Here is a 19,032-nt window from a genome sequence, read left to right on the forward strand (position 1 = left end):
TTCCGCACCGCCATTTGGAGGGGGAGAAAGCAGGACCACAACCACCCACCATGGCACACATCTACGACATCGGCACCCGGGCGTGGCAGCCCGATACCACCGAGGGCTGGGTTGCCTCGGAGGTGACGGACAAGCAGATTGCGGGAGACAAAGTGACGTTGGTCTTCACGCTGGAGAATGGCGAGGTACGCCCACCCAAGAGGACACTGCACTGTTGCAGGACACGGCGGCTGACAATGATTCACTGCGCAGACCAAAACCGTCGAGACGACGCTGTCTGCCATCCAGACGGGCAATGATCCCAATCTCCCGCCGCTGATGAACCCGGCCATGCTCGAGGCCAGCGATGACCTTACCAACCTGTCACATCTCAACGAGCCGGCTGGTACGGCCCGTCCAATCTGCGTGGGAAACATGGCATACTGACGAGAGTGCAGTGCTCCAGGCCATCAAGCTGCGTTACCTGCAGAAGGAGATCTACACATATTCCGGTATCGTCCTCATCGCGACAAATCCCTTTGCGCGAGTCGACTCGCTGTACGTACCGGGCATGGTACAGGTCTACGCTGGCAAGCAGAGATCGTATGGCGCTCCGCATCTGTTCGCCATTGCTGAAGAGGCCTTCGCGTGAGTTCCCCGCTCCCCATACCCGCCGTGGCAGCCACTAACCCTCCGCAGCGACATGTTGCGAGACGGGAAGAACCAGACCGTTGTCGTCTCTGGTGAATCCGGAGCCGGAAAGACGGTCAGCGCCAAATACATCATGCGATACTTTGCGACACGAGAGTCGCCCGACAACCCCCACAAGCGGAGAGGCAAGTCCGACTCGATGAGTGAGACCGAAGAACAGATTCTGGCTACCAACCCCATCATGGAAGCTTTCGGTAACGCCAAAACCACCCGTAACGACAACTCGTCGCGATTCGGTAAATACATCGAGATCATGTTCAACAAGCAAACCGACATTATTGGTGCAAAGATTAGGACATACCTGCTGGAACGGTCAAGACTGGTCTTTCAGCCGCTTAAGGAGCGGAATTACCACGTCTTCTACCAGTTGGTAGCTGGTGCGACGGACGAGGAGCGCGAGGAGCTGTCTTTGAAGTCGGTCGAGGAGTTTAGCTACCTCAATCAAGGCAGTGCGCCGGTGATTGAAGGTATGGACGACGTGGCCGAGTTCAAGGCTACGAAACAATCCTTGACCAAGATCGGTGTGCCTGCCGAGACTCAAGCTGGCATCTGGCGCCTGCTAGCAGCCCTGCTGCACATGGGAGACATCAAGATCACAGCAACTCGAACAGACTCAAATCTTGCGCCAGATGAGCCTTCTCTCGTCACGGCTTGTTCACTGCTAGGAATAGATCCCAACACCTTCTCCAAGTGGATTGTAAAGAAGCAGCTCATCACCAGAGGAGAAAAGATTGTTTCCAACTTGACACAGCAACAGGCTATTGTAGTACGAGATTCCGTTGCCAAGTTCATTTATTCCAGTCTGTTCGACTGGCTGGTTGAGCGAACAAACGAGAGTCTGGCCACCGAGGAGGTTATTTCGCAAGCCCACACCTTCATTGGTGTCCTTGATATTTACGGTTTCGAGCATTTCGCAAAGAACTCTTTCGAGCAGTTCTGTATTAACTATGCTAATGAGAAGTTGCAACAAGAATTCAACGCACACGTTTTCAAGCTGGAGCAGGAGGAGTATATGCGCGAACAGATCGACTGGACTTTCATCGACTTCGCCGACAATCAGCCATGTATCGACCTCATCGAAGGCAAGCTGGGTATCCTGTCTCTACTAGATGAAGAGTCACGTCTGCCTATGGGTTCGGACGAGCAATTTGTCACTAAGCTGCACCACAACTACTCTGGAGATAAGCACAAGTTCTACAAGAAGCCCCGGTTCGGCAAGTCCTCTTTCACAGTATGCCACTACGCCATCGACGTCACATACGAATCCGATGGTTTCATCGAGAAGAACAGAGATACTGTGCCCGACGAGCACATGGAGGTTCTCAAGGCTGCAAGCAACAAGTTCTTGACCCAGGTTTTGGATACTGCTGCTTCGATCCGAGAGAAGGAGACCGCTACCAATGCCTCTTCCAAGCCGGGCACTGCCATGTCGGCTGGACGAAGGATGGCGACCAACCGCAAGCCAACGCTTGGTGGCATCTTCAAGTCTTCCCTTATCGAACTCATGCAGACTATCAACTCGACCGATGTCCACTACATTAGATGTATCAAGCCCAACGAGGCCAAGGCGGCCTGGCAATTCGACGGACCTATGGTTCTTGGTCAACTGCGTGCCTGTGGTGTTCTCGAAACAGTCAGAATCAGTTGCGCGGGTTACCCCACACGATGGACCTATGAAGAATTCGCCCTCCGTTACTACATGTTGGTCAGGTCCTCCGACTGGACGCCAGAGATCCGAAACATGGCTACCGCGATTTTGAAGAAAGCCTTAGGTGCCGGCAAGAACGATGGCACCGACAAGTACCAGATGGGTTTAACAAAGATCTTCTTCCGCGCTGGTATGCTTGCGTTCCTCGAGAACCTACGCACAGCCCGTCTCAATGATGCGGCTATCATGATCCAGAAGAACCTCCGAGCCAAATACTACCGCCGTATCTACCTCGAGATGCGTGAGGCTGTCATTCTCGTGCAATCGTTGGCTAGGGGCTACATGACTAGGGAACAGGCTGAGGAGGCTAGGCAGGTCAAGGCCGCTACTACCATTCAGAGGGTTTGGCGTGGTAGCAAAGATCGCAAGCGCTTCCTTGTTGTCCGAAACTCGCTCATCAAGTTCGAGGCTGCCGCAAAGGGATTCCTTCTCCGCAAGAACATGCTGGACAAGAGGCTTGGAGATGCTGCTCGTATGATCCAACGCAACTGGCGCAAACAACGATACATCCGCGCGTACAAGAAGGAGATCAACGACATCATCACTGTCCAGAAGCTCTGGAGAGGAAGGAAGGCCCGCAGGGAATACAAGGTCCTTCGCGCCGAATCCCGCGATCTCAAGAACATTTCTTACAAGCTGGAGAACAAGGTCGTGGAGCTTACCCAGAACCTCGGTACGATGAGGGAGCAAAACAAGTCGCTCAAGTCGCAGGTGGAGAACTACGAGAGCCAGATCAAATCGTACAAGGAGCGCAGCCGTACCCTCGAAAACCGTCAGAAGGAGCTTCAAGCCGAAGCCAACCAGGCTGGTATCACCGCTGCCAAGCTCAGCCAGATGGAAGACGAATACAAGAAGCTGCAGACAAGCTACGAAGAAAGCACTGCAAAGATGCGACATCTTCAGGAAGAGGAGAAGGAACTCCGTGCGTCGCTTAAGAGGACCACAGACGACCTCGAACAATCTAAGAGGAGGAGCAACGTTACCGAGACCGAAAAGATGACGCTCCGTCAACAGCTCGCTGAGTTGCAAGAGCAGGTCGAACTAATGAAGCGATCTGGCCCCATCGCCGACCTGACCAACGGTCACTCCACCTCTGTAGCCCCCAGCAGCTTGATCAAGCTCGTCTCGTCGAAGAAGCCAAAGAGGCGCAGTGCCGGACCGGATACGCGCGATATCAACCGCTTCAGCGAACAGTACAACCCACGGCCTGTCTCGATGGCTCCTGGTTCCACTATCCACAGGCAGAACCTTTCTGGTTCAACCTTTGCTCAGCTTGATAATGTCGAGCTTGAGCTTGAGAACATCCTTGCTGAGGAGGATATGTTGAACGATGAGGTCACCCTTGGCCTGATCAAGAACCTCAAGATTCCATCGCCCACAACCACACCGCCACCTACCGACAAGGAGGTCCTCTTCCCTGCGTATCTCATCAACCTTGTCACCTCAGAGATGTGGAACAACGGCTTCGTCAAGGAGTCGGAGCGTTTCCTCGCAAACGTCATGCAATCGATTCAACAAGAGGTCATGCAACACGATGCGGAAGATGCAATTAACCCAGGTGCTTTCTGGTTGTCAAACGTACACGAGATGCTATCGTTCGTCTTCCTTGCTGAAGACTGGTACGAGCAACAAAAGACCGACAACTACGAGTACGACCGATTATTGGAGATTGTCAAGCATGATCTCGAGAGTCTTGAGTTCAACATCTACCACACCTGGATGAAGGTCCTGAAGAAGAAGTTGCACAAGATGATCATCCCCGCTATCATCGAATCGCAATCGCTGCCTGGTTTCGTCACCAATGAGAGCAACCGTTTCCTCGGAAAGCTGCTTCAGGGCAGCAACACCCCTGCCTACAGCATGGACAACCTACTCACTCTACTCAACAGCGTCTACAAGGCAATGAAGGCTTACTACCTGGAAGATTCCATCATCACACAGTGTGTTACTGAGTTGTTGAGGTTAGTGGGTGTTACTGCTTTCAACGACTTGCTCATGCGCCGCAACTTCCTTTCATGGAAGCGAGGCCTGCAGATCAACTACAACATCACTCGTATCGAAGAGTGGTGCAAATCGCATGACATGCCCGAGGGCACTCTGCAGCTTGAGCATCTGATGCAAGCTACCAAGCTGCTCCAGCTGAAGAAGGCTACCTTGAACGACATTGAGATTATTCAGGACATTTGCTGGATGTTGAGCCCGAACCAGATCCAGAAGCTGTTGAACCAATACCTGGTAGCCGACTACGAGCAGCCCATCAATGGCGAGATCATGAAGGCTGTCGCATCGCGCGTGACAGAGAAGAGCGACGTCCTGTTGCTCACAGCAGTCGACATGGAGGACAGTGGTCCATACGAGATTGCGGAACCGCGAGTCATCACAGCACTTGAGACATACACGCCTTCTTGTAAGTACTCCCTTTCGGCGATCTATCATTCAATCGAAACACGACTAACATGCACGATAGGGCTGCAAACACCCCGCCTCAAGCGCCTCGCCGAAATCGTCTCTCAACAAGCCATCGCGCAACAAGAGAAGCTCGAGTTCGACGACGACATGCCCAATGGCCAGAGCAATGGCGATGCCATGAATGCCCTGACCGGCGGAATGGGTATCAACGGCGGCGGCATGAATGGACACGGTACGATTGAAGAAGGTATTGAGGCATGAACTTTAGCATCTTTGTAAGCGAGCGAAAGCGAAAGATTTGGTATTAGACATGAAACGACACGAGACGAGATGAAGGAAATAAGCGCCGCAGATGAACCCAATATTCGTAGTTGTAGTAGCAGCTTTTTCTTCTGTGTCTGTCTAGTCGCTGGACTTCTGGGAGGGATGGAAGATGTGCTTCAAACTACTACACGTTTGTTCTTTCTGCAATTGCGGAAGAAGGGGGGATCAAAGGCGTACGACGAATGATGATGTTGGGTATTTAATGCTGGGTGTTTTTTTTCTTTCCTGGGAATGTTATATCTCTTCAAACTTCTCTTTTGTGTATGTGTTGTGTTGTGTTGTTCGCTGTGCGCGGTTGTGATGTTGTCCTTCTGTCGATGTGACAAAGAAGTGGGCTGGACGTTGGAAGCACACCTAGAATCGTGTGCGATGATGGCGTCTAGTGCACCCACCCGGTCGGATTGGTGTATCGTGGCTCTGGACAAGCTTTTCCTTCCTCAATCGTAGCTACAACGAAAAGGTAATCTAGAGGTATTCACTTTGAGATCCATTACATCCATACACTATTGAAGCTCAGTACATACCTATACAGCAAGATGGTCAAAGAATGCGAGAGAAACAGTATTGGAAAGGAATTTTTCTGTTCGATCTATTTGTTGTCTATGGAAAGCGAAAGCACAAAGGAGATGGCGACATCGTTGAGAAGCATTTACTTCGTGTTGGGTAGATTGAGGGTATGCAGAGAGCAGAAGGGTCGGGGCAGGAAGAACACAGAAGGATCGGGCTGCATGAGGGTAGAAGTATACTTGAGCAGTAAGCAACGCGGGAAGCAAGATAAAGCAAGAAAGAGGAAAGCGCGACAAGTAAAGCAATGGACAAGAGACACCGGGAACAGGACGGCACCAGTCAATAACGCTGAGAGTGGGAAAGGGGACGATGGATGTGGAGGTACTGATGGCATTGATTTGATTACAGTAGGCTGTTGTGGCTGGCGGAGAGGTCGATCCGGTTGTCAGCCGTGGCAGCATGTTCGTTTGGGATCTCTCATCTGTTGAACTTGAACGAGATGGTACTCTTCTTGGATTTGAGGGGTCGACCACCTTCCGCTTTCGGCCTACTAGAGCGGGGCCTATTAAGCTCGTTTTGCTCGTCATCAAAGTGTGTACATTGGCATGCGGCAAGTGCCTCGGCGCATTGTTGGTCCCACCTGCATTGATTTTCCCAGCTGTAGTTGCGAAGATGTGATATGGCTGCAGCGTCCGTTGTCTTCATGTGCGCTGACAGCACGATGTATTGGAAGTTAGATTGACATCGGTAACAACATTGTGTCGGAACCATCGACCTGTCGATGGATAGGCCCTTGCAGTTAATGCGCGCTACTAGTCTCTGGTGAGCAGGGTCCTCTCTCAACGTCGCAATGACTTGTCGTCGAACAAACAGCTTTTGGTTCCGGTCTTCTTCTTCTGTAGGGGCACCCATCAGCTCCCTCTCCAGCTCACGTTGGCGGTCATTAGCCTGGTTCACCTGGCTAACCCAATTCTTCCCCATACCTTGTTCTCTCACTGCTTTGTAGAACTCATCGGCCCACTTCCATTTCACCTTTGAGAGGACTCCCGTGTGCGGTGTAGAGCCTCCCACAATCCACTTGGCGACCCCTTCACTATACTCATGCTGACAGATGAAGAACATTGAGGGTTCTGCGGCGCTTTGATGGTCAATACTTTGCGTGAAGTAGTTCGTCCAGTAGCGTGAGGCTTTAGGTAGAAGAAAACGACCCAAATGAATTGAAAGGCTATTTCTGACGTCCGTTTCCGTGGCCCAATTCTCCATCATCTCTCGGGTCTTGGCGGTAGGTGGGCCATGCTCGTGCTGAAGGGCGATTTCTAGTAAAAGCTCCTGGTTCGATCGTGTTGGAATAGCCTTTTTTTCGCGGAGTACATCAAGCTTGTCCAGGGGCCACTGCGACTTGGTCTTCGTGTATCCGATCAGCCGGTAATGACGCTCGATTTCCATCTGAGCCGCATCGTACGTCCTTATTGTAGATCTCAATGCATCTTCCCATGTTTGGCCCATGTGCATCTCAGGGGTTTCGTACTCAAAATGGCCGACTTCTTCGCTGATGAGCCTGTTTACTTGTTGCTGACGGGCTTTGATCTTATCTTCCTCTTCCAAAAACAAAGCTGCCTCTCTCTTCTTCATGTCGGCCTTCTCTTCCTCAGTTTGGATTCGTTTAGGCTCAGGTGAGGTCTTGGTAACTTTCTCTGCATCTTCCTTCTCTTCCTCATCTTGTGCCTGTTTCCATTTTGGTATGGCGATTGGCTTAGCAATTGGAGACTCGATCTGTCGTTTCCTTGCTGGCATAAGCCATTGGTGAACATTTTGCAAGCCAAAATCCTAAAATAATCGTCAGCTTCTGGTCAGCCTTTTTGACTGACAAGGAGAGCCTACCATCCCCATGAGCTCAGGACAATTCTTGTTTATATGCTCTCGAATTGCCAGAAGAGGTTCATAGCAGATGATTCGAAGCTGAATCAGATTAGACATGAAGAACTGCATAGCGAGATCTGTTTTCCCTGGGGGCCAGTGTTCAGGCTTCATTTGTGAACATGTCCAACGGATCTGATCTGCGATGGCGGCAATCGCTTCGATTCTTTTCTTGTGTTGGTTTATCATCGGCTGAGGAAGTTTAGCCTTCTCCAGTGTTGTTGAGAAGTCAGGCCAATTCTGTTCCTCAGCATATTTAAGTGGCTTTCGACTATGTGACGGCGTGGGGATGGGAGCCATATTTTGCGTTTGTGATGAGACTCAGCAATAGATCCAAGGTATTCAAGTGCGGTTGAGAGAGGATAGCCACTGAACACGATGATGATGATAGATGATGATGGATGATGGGGGATGATGAAAGAAGAAGTTGTGTAGGTCGATCTCAGACCTATAAGTATATTCATAGAGATTTGCTTGCTCTCAAACATTAATAATCCTATATGTGTATCCGTGACAATCTCTAACAATATGCACGGTCAGATGATTTGATAGACAAAGGTGCTGACTATCAGACTCAACATCCTCCGCGATCTGTATGCTACCTCCACCACCCTGTATGGTTCCATGGACAGATCCTGTTCACAGATACCATCTAGAGGCAGGCAACTATCTTTTTACTAATTGACAAACACAATCATGAGCTGTCTGAGGATAGTCGCGACTCTTGAACAAATGCGAACTCAGATCTTCGTGGTCTTCAAGGATGATGGGGGCTTAACTTAGTGGTTAGCGCAACGCTTTTTGCTTCTGACAACTGATTTTTGATGTGTCTACTGCCCCATCCAAGGGAAAGACTGAACAGGTATAGAGATAACAAGGCCTACCTTACAGCTTACATTAGCCCTTAGTAAGAAGATTTGCAAAGATCAACAGTATTATAGACTTTAGGATTCTCTATTGATGTCTAAATAACTCTAAATTAGCTCTATTATATCAGGAAGAAGTACACTACTCTACAGAGCTGTTTAGTTTCTCTCTTTTTTGTGGTGTACTGTGGGTCAACGACATGGCGTTGGGGGCGCCTGGCTGACTCGGACCATGATTTTGATGGCTGCTGTACCGACAATTGACTCCGGGGCGGTGATTTTGAGAGACTTGCGGCTGATTGCTTGCCTACAGGATCCGCGGTCTTCCTCATGGTCAGCGTTACCCGATACCAAACAGGCTCCTTGAAAGTGTGGAGGCGGAGATTTTAGTGTTCCGGAAGTGTCTTACAATTCGTTTGTGTCCAACTCTTACATCTCCAGATTGATTGGACGGTGGCCAAACTGCAGCTGTGGTTACATGGTTGTCGGAACACGGCTCCCTGAGGCCACTAGTGGCAAACCTTGGTACGCAAGCCAGCCTAACTTCAAACTTGCTGTAGATACCTACCAAGTCCTTAGCTTTAGCGATTTGGTTACATTTGGTCCACGTCTTTGGTACAAGCACAGCTTATTGTCTGGTCTACATTTCTGGATGGGTGAACACATAATTACCTAGGTAAGTTTCGCTCTCATTACCGAGTCTACCAAGCAAATCAAGAACACGGAAATGCAATTTTGCTTTCGTGATTCGAATCAAACTTCACGTGCTCGATGCGTGAAAAGTTGGTGCTTTCCTAGCCAGTTTGTTCTAACGTCGCAATCACGCGCGAGCTGAATTGATTGTCTTGGTCATTCAGGTGAGAGCCCTAGTGAACGTGAGCGTGGCGCACCTGGACGTGCTTCCAAACAACATGACTGATACCGTCTATTAAGGGCGGAGCCTTCACCTCCGAACCATTTGTCAGCGCTCCGTGGTTCATATTACCCTATCTCCCCACTCAACACAAACACGACCGCAACTGTATCCGCTCACTGAACAGTGTTCATAAAGCACCCTCACATTTCACGTCTCCTCCGATTGTACACACCATGACATCGACACACGCGACAAAAGCCGAGAAAATTCGAGAGGAGCTTGGGAGACAGTACAAAGACAAGGACTTCAGATTCCCCACTGGATACACTGCCGCTGAAGCCGCCGATTTTCTCGATATCCGAAAGAGAATGTTCGAGAAGCGAATGAGACTCCGATCCGACGACCGTGACCAGGCCATCTCACCTGACGACGTATACGCGAACGAAGTCGATCTCCTCGAAGATGCACTACCAACAGCTGAGGGCCAAGAGAAGTTCTGGTTGTGGGTACACGAAAATGATCGCAAGATCCGCACGATGCCTGAAGCTGGGGCAGTTCAGGACTACTTCAAAGCTCTCGCTCAAACTGATTACTCAGACAAGGTTTCTCTAAGGGAACTGTTCACAGTACTAAATACATACGTTTACCCATACATACCCGCGGGATCCTACAACGGTTATCGCTATCGCATCGTCCCATCGCTCACCCCACTGGCCCCTGATGAGGAGCTGGTCGACTGGGACGACCCACGTGAAGTTGCCACCGATCCGATTGTAGCTATCGACCTAGCAGGACAGATAATCCACTCTTCAGACGGGGTTGAGGACCGCAACCGAAGGAGGCGTGCTGACATCTCAGAGGAATCGTATTTCAGTGGCTCCAGCAACAACAGCACCATCCTAGGTAACAGTATTACTGGATTCGTATGCTTTCAAGTTGGAGAGCTTCGTGCAGCCGAGGAGGAGAATTGGTCAGATAACGGCAACCTACCCAAGGGACAGGACGTCAGCAAGATTCTATGGGAGCGCACAGACTGGGTCTTGGTCTTGGTCATCAGTGCTGAGAGTACTGCCGGTGCTGTTTGGCTGCTACAGAATTTCAATCCAACAGTCGAGCACACATCCGATCAGTACACGATCATCCCAGGAGATCCAGAGAACCTTTATGGGTGGGGTTACTTCCAGGGCGAGCGACAGTTGAATCCGGTGCCGATACAACGTGGTGGCGTGAAGATCGCGCACAAGATCACTGATCTCACCGAGACTAGTGAGTGGACCATGGATGAGTACATTACAGGAAAGTACGAGATAGTGCAAGCAGTACTCGCGGACCGTGTTGAGGGCAAGTCGCCTGTCATTGTCAGGCAGCTGCCAAGATTCGAGTCCCAGGATGATTCGTCTCCAGACGTCTCGAGGCTCCGCATTGAGGATGATTAGGAATGGAGGGACGAAGGGTGATGCTAGTGTACCTAGGTATGTTAGAGAAGTCGGCCGGTAGCATGTTCGTACATGTTTTGATCTCCGGATACGTACCAGTACATAGCGATGGTTGCAGGGTTTTCCTTTTATCATAGATCTCCTTTTGTTTATGGGTCAGATGGTTTGGTTTCTCGCGAAGGGTAGGACATCAAGCAATATGTTTTTAACCATGGAGTAATGCTGTGATGTGAGGAAATCTGACTCGTGTAGACTGTGTTCATAACGACCAGGACTTTGACATGACCTACCACCAAAGAAAAAAAGGCAAAAGCAAGCAAAGGAAGCCAAAGCCACGAACCGCAAGAACAGCTCCATGACCGTCGGCCCAATCTGCGCCGAACCACGCGTTCGGGGTGCGCCACACGGCCCGCTCAATCTAGCGCGCTAACTATACTTGGCCGCCGTTTGGCCCTTCCAACGATCCCGACATCCGTAATCATCTCGACAAGCGACACGGCCAAGCCATGGAGCTGACGACAACGTTTCCTCTCCTTTGCGATCCTCTCCTCACGATCCTCCAAACTAGACTCCTAGAAAAGCAGAGAGACAAATACCAACTTTCTTTCGCTCCCTCGATATACCTTTCTTATTGCTTTTCCCTTATCTCATACGTTGTTGCATTGAGCGCGCATTATTCTAGTTGACTGATTACCTCGGACCCTGCATATCGCGAACGTAATACGAAACCTGAACCACACGATCCGGCTTACCCCAATGCGCCCTTCCACGTTTGCCTAAACTACGAGAAAGATTCTGAGAGAAAGCGCACGCGACTGCATCCGCATTGCCGTCAAGGTGTTAGGGAAAGATGCCGTCTGTTGCGCAATGGCAGGGGACGCCTTCAGTCAAGGGCTCAACTGAGAGCATACGCATGGCGTTGCTCACAGCGTCGCTCATAGGCTTGCAGTGAATACGATCCTGGCCCAAGAAGTCTACATGTGTCATGTACTAAGCAACATGCAGGTTCACGTGGAATGTCGAAATGACATATTGCACACCCTACCTCCTCGAACTCGGTCTTACGAAATCGAAAATCTCCCTTGTTTGGGTCGCCGGTCCACTGTCAGGCCTCATTATGCAGCCCATTGTCGGCGTCGTCGCAGATCGTTCTACCTCGCGATGGGGCCGTCGAAGACCCTTTATGTTCTTTGGGACGATACTGGTGGCCATGTTCTTACTGCTGCTAGGCTGGACAAAAGAGGTGGTTCGGTATTTTATAAAGGACGAGGTTGCGGCTAAGAGCGCGACGATATACGTTGCTGTGTTTAGTATCTATGGGATTGATTTCGCCATAAATGCTGTGCAGGGAAGTTGCAGAGGCTTGGTAGTCGATACTTTGCCTATTTCGAAACAACAGATGGGCAGTAGTTGGGCGAGCAGGATGGTTGCGGTTGGGAGTTTGATAGGGTATGGCGCAGGAGCAATTGATCTGAGGAGTGTGTTTGGGCCCATGTTGGGAGACACGCAGTTCAAGCAGTTGACGGGCGTTGCAGCTTTGACGCTGTGCTTGGCCATTGGGACGACAAGCTGGGCGGTTACTGAAAGAGTGCTTATTAATGACGGAGCTGAAGAGGGCAAGGAGCTGGATCTCAAGCAAGTTCTCGGTACCATCGCGCATACTGCTTTGAACCTGCCCCGAAGTATCCAAGCCATCTGCACAGTTCAATTCTGGGCTTGGATTGGTACGTTGTTGATGTGCTGTTTGTGCGGATTACGTACTAATGATTGGCCAGGCTGGTTTCCTTTCCTCTTCTACAGCACGACTTGGGTTGGCGAGGTATACCTACGGTATGACGCGCCAGCTGAGGTCAAGGCAGCAGGTGATCTTACGGGCAAGGTTGGTCGCATTGGCTCCATGGCCCTCATCGCCTTTTCCATTATCACATTCGTAATGTCTGTTCTCCTGCCTTTCTTTGTACAAAGTCCTGAAGACGATGAAAAGGGCCCTGGCTTCTCCCATCCGCCTAAGCGGTTGACTGGGCTGGCCAAATATAAGCCAAGCCTACTCACAGCATGGACAACTGCGCATTGTATTTTCGCAGGAAGCATGGTCATGGCGCCTTTCGTGAGAAGTCTGAGACATGCGACTATCATCATCGCTTGCTGTGGCGTGTAAGTGACCACCGTGAACCCCTCCTCCACGGAGCTCGACTGATGCAACACAGATCATGGTCCGTAGCCTGCTGGGCTCCCTTTGCGTTTCTCGGCGTAGAGATCAACCGCCTCAACACATCGTCGTCGCACTCGACACACCCAAAGCGCTCCTCCATCGACCTTCCTGAAGCGCAATCCAACCTCGAAAAGGGTGCTGCATCTTCCTCTAGCGGCGGAGCAAGCTCAGGCCAATACCTCGGCATTATGAACCTATATACGACGCTACCACAATTCATGGGCACAGGGATATCGTGGGTAGTATTTTCCATCTTGGAGCCCGGAAAGAGTCCCGAGTTGAGTGAGGCGCCGCCCGAAGAACATCATAGCACGGATGGGCCGAATGCAATTGCAGTTTGCTTGTTCATTGGGGCCTGTTCGGCGTGTATGGCGGTTGTTGCTACGAGGAGGTTGGGAAGAATACAGGGAAGGCTGTAGATGGGAAGACGTGGATGCCTGAATAGCCTAAGAAAAAAAGTCCAAACCACCATCGTCATGTCCATGTCAAGACTTTTTCAAGTTCTCTCATCAGTTGGTGGTGTCCCGCTCCTGCCGGTCGGCAATTGTGAGTTGTGGGTATTGTTTGGAAGAATTGAAGTTCTCTCGTCACGACGCTTGTCACTGGGAATAGGGTTCTTGCACATGCCGCTAACGGGCAGTAGAGAACATGACTCTTGGTGACACCCACCCCCAACATGCTCACATCCGTGGTTGCCATTGGCGCCTTGCGGGTTCGGGTTTAGGGTGGTGCCATGGGCCAGAGAGATTTTGCTAAGGGTTTGCTAAGGATTTTGCAGAGACCCGCTTTGTTCTAGAAGGCAGGTGTGGCTACTGATCGAAGCTGACGCTGATCGGGTGTGTAGAGAGATCGCAAAGAGTACCTAGGTAGGATGTGTGCATGGTGCTGCTTAGTGCATCCGTGTCAAGCTCCGAGTCGACTCACGATGGTGACAATGTGCAGTCGGGGCGTGTCCGGGCGTGGGATTGGACAGAGTGGAAAATCCATGCTCTCCCGTCTCCGAGTACCCTCTCCGAGTACCCTCTCCAAGTACCGGCGGCCAAGGTCGGCCGTGGTGCCAGTGCAGGGCAGGGCAGTCGACGTGGTAGACTACTGCGCGCACAAGCAAGTGAGGTATCGCCGCCAGATAAACTTGAATCGCTCGTTTGCTGGATGTCGGAGAGATGCAAGCAAGGGCACACGTGCCATGTCGCTGCGAAAAGACGGTCAAGGTACAAAAACCACCTCGCCCGCCGCTCTGGCTTGATTGTATCCGCCTCCATCCAACGGGCAGTGTCTATCGTCTGGTCGCGCAGTCCCAGTGTGTTGCTGTTTGCCAGCCTACGGTTGCATTTTCCACTAGCCTGCAACTAGCCATAGAGAGGGGCGAAAACAACCTTGCGTAGCGCCTGTCCTTCTCGCTCAACCCGCCGAACAATTCTGCGGCTCACCCACAACATCCACCTTTCGCCCAACAATCTCGCCACAGCCAGACCGACATCACTCATTCGCCAAGATGTCTGAGCCGATCCGCAATAAGAAGATGGATTCCATATCCGCCCCGTAAGTCGCTTCCCAACCCTCCGCCACACAATTTTGTCTCTCCAAAACACCACCACAACAACCCCCCCCATCATGGACGTACCGCATTCTAACGTGCGCCCTGCCAGCACCCCCCAGAACACACCCGCAAATGCTGCCCCGATATCGTCGCGCGCTCAGCAGCCCGGCGTGGGCACCATCAAGGAAGGTATGTCGCAAATTCCCTGCCCCTCCAACCCCGCCTTGTATCGTCGTCAAGTCCTTGACCGCTAACTCGATTTTTCGCACAGAGGAACTAGAGCGCACCGCCGCCGGCCTGTTCGCTGCCAACCCCGCCCTCGTCGCCATGATGCAGAACAAGCTCGGCTCGCTCGTCGGCCGCTCAAGCGGCTACATTGAGTCGCTCCCAGCCTCGGTCCGCCGCCGTGTTGCCGGCCTCAAGGGCGTCCAGAAGGAGCACTCCAAGCTCGAGGCTGAGTTCCAAGAGGAGGTCCTACAGCTGGAGAAGAAGTACTTCGCCAAGTTCACACCGCTATACCAGACCCGTGCCAAGATCGTCAACGGCAACGAGGAGCCCTCAGAAGACCAGGTCAAGGTCGGCGAGCAGCAAGATGAGGATGACGAGGACGAGGACCAGCCCGAGCCTGAGCTCAACAAGGACGAGGGCAAGGATGTCAAGGGTATTCCAGAGTTCTGGCTCAGCGCCATGAAGAACCAGATCTCGCTCGCCGAGATGATCACAGACCGCGACGAGGCTGCTCTGAAGCACCTGACCGACATCCGCATGGAGTACCTCGACCGCCCCGGTTTCCGCCTCATCTTCGAATTCGAGGACAACGAATTCTTCACCAACAAGACCATCACCAAGACCTACTTCTACCAGGAGGAGAACGGCTACGGAGGTGACTTCATCTATGACCACGCCGAGGGCGACAAGGTCGACTGGAAGGCAGGCAAGGACCTGACTGTCCGCATCGAGAGCAAGAAGCAGAGGAACAAGAGTGAGTTTTCAATCGCCGTCACGAGGTGATAGCAGACTAACAGCTTTCAGACACCAAGCAGACCCGCGTCGTTAAGAAGACCGTGCCTACAGAGTCGTTCTTCAACTTCTTCGACCCGCCCAAGCCCCCACAAGACGATGATGATGCCACCTCTGATATTGAGGAGCGTCTCGAACTCGACTACCAGCTCGGTGAGGATATCAAGGAGAAGCTCATCCCCCGCGCCATTGACTGGTTCACCGGCGAGGCCCTTCAATACGAGAACATTGAGGACTTTGACGAGGGCGAGTTTGAGGACGAAGACGATGAGGACGAGGATGAGCTCAGCGATGACCGCGACGAGGAGGAGGAATCAGATGACGAGGTAAGCAGTTATAGTCGCTGTTTGAATAAACACCAACTAACACGATTGTAGAACGACGGCACAAAACCAAAGCAGGAGGCTGCTGAGTGCAAGCAGAGCTAAATGCTCGACGAAAAGTAATCTCGCATTCCCAAGATCACAATATCCCCAGGTCGTTCTAAGCGGCATGTGCAGTTCAAGCTAGCCTCCTAGCCGCCTTCTGTCACACTGAGATGTCTTTTTGAAACGACTCTCCACGTCCGATATTTCACTTCACGATTTCTTACTCGGCGTAATACTGCATCAAAAGAGTTCGGGGGTGTTCGTTCGGCAATGGTTGGTTGGAGCTTCCTCTGGACTAGATATCTTAAGAACTACTCAGTTCTCTACCCTCCCCCACCACTTCTTCTCACCCCTCCAGACATCTGCTCGAACAGGTTCCTGGGCTCTTACAACCACCAATCGCTAGCATCTACGGCGTTGTCTAGGTGGGGTTTTGCAGCATGTTTTCCTTGGGTTCAGGGATGTTTATGTTGACGAGGTATTTTAGACGGCGTAGGTAGTCTTGAGCGCATGTTACGGGTCAATGAAAAGAAAAGTTTGAAGCCTCACTTTTGGTAGGAGCCAGTATAATTTGCTCATGCTGTTGATGCATGTTGATCTGCCTCGGCAGGAGTGTGTGATAACACTCGCCTCATTCCGGATACCCAACCAACTATCAATGCGTTCTAGAAGGATGTTACACATGCTGTGCTTACATAGGTATCCTTGCACCCGCCGTCACACTTCAGATGTTGTGCATTTGCTTTGTCTTGGGGGCCATGTCAGGATGAGTAGTGCGGGGTAGTGGGGGTTGTGCCGGGTGAAGTTCGGGCGCTCGAAAAATAATTCTGGAATGCGATCAGCAGCAGACGCGACTGAGCACCTGAACGCTACACAATACTCTACCATCCTCACCCCGCAAAGTACTACCACAATTACCCTGCAGGATATACCTGTATTTGGCAATAGATTTCAATCGCAAGGCACATACAAATAACGACTTGTGAAAGCCTACAACTCCCAACAGCCTGCCAACTACGCGACCGAGACCGATCACGACTTTGCGACGAGAGACGACGAGGAAATGGCGCGCCAGAACCCAAACATTGTCATCACGGGTACACCCGGAGTAGGAAAGACAACACACGCTGAGCAATTAGCGCAAGCAACAGGATTCAAGCACGTCTCCGTGAATCAGATTGTCAAAGACGAGGGCTTCCATGAGGGCAAAGATGAGGAGACAGGGAGTTGGATTGTAGACGAAGACAAAGTATGTAACATCCTCATAACAATCACGGTTCCCCGGGCTAATGTGTGTTTCATCCAGCTACTCGACCACCTGGAATCCCTCCCCCTAGCCAGCACAGGCGGCTATATCCTCGACTGGCACGCGTGCGACCTGTTCCCCGAACGCTGGATCGACCTCGTCATCGTGCTGCGCTGCGACAGCACACTTTTATACGATCGTCTCACCGCACGGGGCTACAAGGGGAAGAAGTTGGAGGAGAATATGGATAGTGAAATCATGCAGGTTCTGCTTGATGAGGCGAGGGAGAGCTATAAAGAAGAGATTGTGGTGGAGCTGAGGAGTGAGAGTAACGAGGACGTCGAGGGCAACTTGGAGCGGGTGGAGCAATGGATTGAGCAGTGGAGGAAAGACAGGCAGAATGCGGAAGGGGAAGAGTAGGTCGAGTTGGAAATATCTAGAGGGAGAGAGGAAAAAGGTACGACGTGATACGATGGCATGTGTTATGATACCAAGACGATGTTTTTTTCTTAAAAGAGTTCTGGTGAGGTTGACTATCACTTCAACCCTGTTCTTGTGCTCTAGGCGCTACAGCAAATCAGAATGCTCTTCTACGCCTCAGTTTTCTTGCTCGCCAGCCACTCCTTCAACTTGTCCAATGCCTTAGCCCGATGGCTAATCTTATTCTTCTCGCTCTTTTCCATCTCAGCATATGTCTGGCCTTCGTACTCAAAGCACGAGTCCCAACCTTTACATCGTCAGCTCCTCGTACTCCTTCTCAAACCCTCCCACACTTTCGACACAATACTGAAAAGATCTGCCACTTACCGAAAACAGTTGGACCCCGGCTTTCTACCAACTTGCCATCTGTGCGTCCTTGGAAGAGAATCGCTTCGTGGCCTGGTCCCTCGCAGTATCCGAATGTGCATACGGCTTGGGCGGATTTGTCGTCAAAGCCGGAGAGCATTTTGTGGAGGTTGGGGGCGCCAAGGGAGAGCATGAACCATTTACTGGCGGATCAGGGGTGTTAGAGAGGCGGCTATTCAAGGGAAATTATTGGGGAGGAGTTGAGAGGATGTGCCAATGGAACACATGGGATAGAAGATAGGGAAAGGAAGAAGAGGAGGGATTTGAAGAGAAGGACGACATACATATACGGTCCCGGAAGATCGTTCATAGCTTTGAAGCAGAGACATGTGTCTTCTACTAGGACAGGGCCTTGAATCTGAACGATGGGTCCGTTAGCAACCAACAAAATCCTAAATGTACAACTCCTGATTTCGCTTCATGAGAATTCTGTGTTCCCATACCAAAGCACGAAGTGGGTTAGATTGTTGTTTTACTTACCGCTTCGGCTGCTCTCCGTGCCTTGTCTTTTGTGACTTCTTCAACGGTGCCTTGGATCTCGACTAGATCGACGTTTTGATTCCGCAGCTCGATGACACCGGAAAGAATTGCTTGGACTTCGGCGAGCTTATTCTTGTTGCCCGTTATGAAGTTTAAGACCGTGGGAATGCTTGAGGGTGACATTATGAGTGTACTTGAGAGCGTAGCTCCGGAATTTTTGATTGTTCGTCTTGATGGATCTTGATGCTATGAGGATCGTTAGTTGGGATTTATATGATTTGTTAAGCTGCTGAGTGGGATTGATGTTTTCATGTTGGGAAGGGCGCAATGAGAATGATAGCGGTCTGAATGACAGTCTCGGTTGACAAAGGGCGCTTGACATCACAGACTGGTGTACCGCGAGGGCTGAAAGCACGTACTTTTTAGGGTTGATAGCTTAGTACTCTTCTAATACCACAATGTGCAATGTCTCCGTCTCACAGTATCGCGATAGGGCTGAGGGGTCTATGTTTAGGCCCTTTCATAAGCGAGCTGAGCAGGGATCCATCTCCTAGCGTGCATTGAATGTTACCGTGGCCTACAAAACATCACTTTCAGCCGCATCAAA

At 51.1% G+C, this 19,032-nt stretch overlaps 7 protein-coding genes across 7 annotated transcripts; 5 read left to right on the forward strand and 2 right to left on the reverse strand.

Moving 5' to 3' along the window:
- Positions 1 to 50: 50 nt before the first annotated feature.
- Positions 51 to 5,068, forward strand: J4E82_001803 (uncharacterized protein; the record flags this gene model as incomplete). Its single annotated transcript, XM_051728111.1, has 5 exons — positions 51 to 185; positions 253 to 385; positions 438 to 627; positions 679 to 4,805; positions 4,866 to 5,068. 5 exons carry the CDS (start codon positions 51 to 53, stop codon positions 5,066 to 5,068), a joined length of 4,788 nt encoding a protein of 1,595 aa, XP_051591993.1.
- A 1,047-nt stretch (positions 5,069 to 6,115) lies between these two features.
- On the reverse strand, positions 6,116 to 7,528 carry J4E82_001804 (uncharacterized protein; the record flags this gene model as incomplete). Its single annotated transcript, XM_051728112.1, has 2 exons — positions 6,116 to 7,465; positions 7,520 to 7,528. 2 exons carry the CDS (start codon positions 7,526 to 7,528, stop codon positions 6,116 to 6,118), a joined length of 1,359 nt encoding a protein of 452 aa, XP_051591994.1.
- A 1,982-nt stretch (positions 7,529 to 9,510) lies between these two features.
- Positions 9,511 to 10,713, forward strand: J4E82_001805 (uncharacterized protein; the record flags this gene model as incomplete). The annotated part of the gene is made up of 1 exon (XM_051728113.1): positions 9,511 to 10,713. The coding sequence occupies one exon, from the start codon at positions 9,511 to 9,513 to the stop codon at positions 10,711 to 10,713; it is 1,203 nt and encodes a 400-aa protein (XP_051591995.1).
- A 1,399-nt stretch (positions 10,714 to 12,112) lies between these two features.
- Positions 12,113 to 13,344, forward strand: J4E82_001806 (uncharacterized protein; the record flags this gene model as incomplete). The annotated part of the gene is made up of 3 exons (XM_051728114.1): positions 12,113 to 12,437; positions 12,489 to 12,867; positions 12,921 to 13,344. The coding sequence occupies 3 exons, from the start codon at positions 12,113 to 12,115 to the stop codon at positions 13,342 to 13,344; spliced, it is 1,128 nt and encodes a 375-aa protein (XP_051591996.1).
- A 1,195-nt stretch (positions 13,345 to 14,539) lies between these two features.
- On the forward strand, positions 14,540 to 15,913 carry J4E82_001807 (uncharacterized protein; the record flags this gene model as incomplete). Its single annotated transcript, XM_051728115.1, has 4 exons — positions 14,540 to 14,654; positions 14,737 to 15,447; positions 15,498 to 15,811; positions 15,863 to 15,913. The coding sequence occupies 4 exons, from the start codon at positions 14,540 to 14,542 to the stop codon at positions 15,911 to 15,913; spliced, it is 1,191 nt and encodes a 396-aa protein (XP_051591997.1).
- A 1,003-nt stretch (positions 15,914 to 16,916) lies between these two features.
- Positions 16,917 to 17,519, forward strand: J4E82_001808 (uncharacterized protein; the record flags this gene model as incomplete). The annotated part of the gene is made up of 2 exons (XM_051728116.1): positions 16,917 to 17,102; positions 17,160 to 17,519. The coding sequence occupies 2 exons, from the start codon at positions 16,917 to 16,919 to the stop codon at positions 17,517 to 17,519; spliced, it is 546 nt and encodes a 181-aa protein (XP_051591998.1).
- A 170-nt stretch (positions 17,520 to 17,689) lies between these two features.
- Positions 17,690 to 18,608, reverse strand: J4E82_001809 (uncharacterized protein; the record flags this gene model as incomplete). Its single annotated transcript, XM_051728117.1, has 4 exons — positions 17,690 to 17,826; positions 17,907 to 18,088; positions 18,230 to 18,303; positions 18,426 to 18,608. 4 exons carry the CDS (start codon positions 18,606 to 18,608, stop codon positions 17,690 to 17,692), a joined length of 576 nt encoding a protein of 191 aa, XP_051591999.1.
- Between the last annotated feature and the right edge of the window lie 424 nt (positions 18,609 to 19,032).

This window comes from Alternaria postmessia (genome assembly GCF_024291825.1).
Source record: "Alternaria postmessia strain BMP 2775 chromosome Unknown scaffold_7, whole genome shotgun sequence".
Lineage (NCBI taxonomy): Eukaryota > Fungi > Ascomycota > Dothideomycetes > Pleosporales > Pleosporaceae > Alternaria > Alternaria postmessia.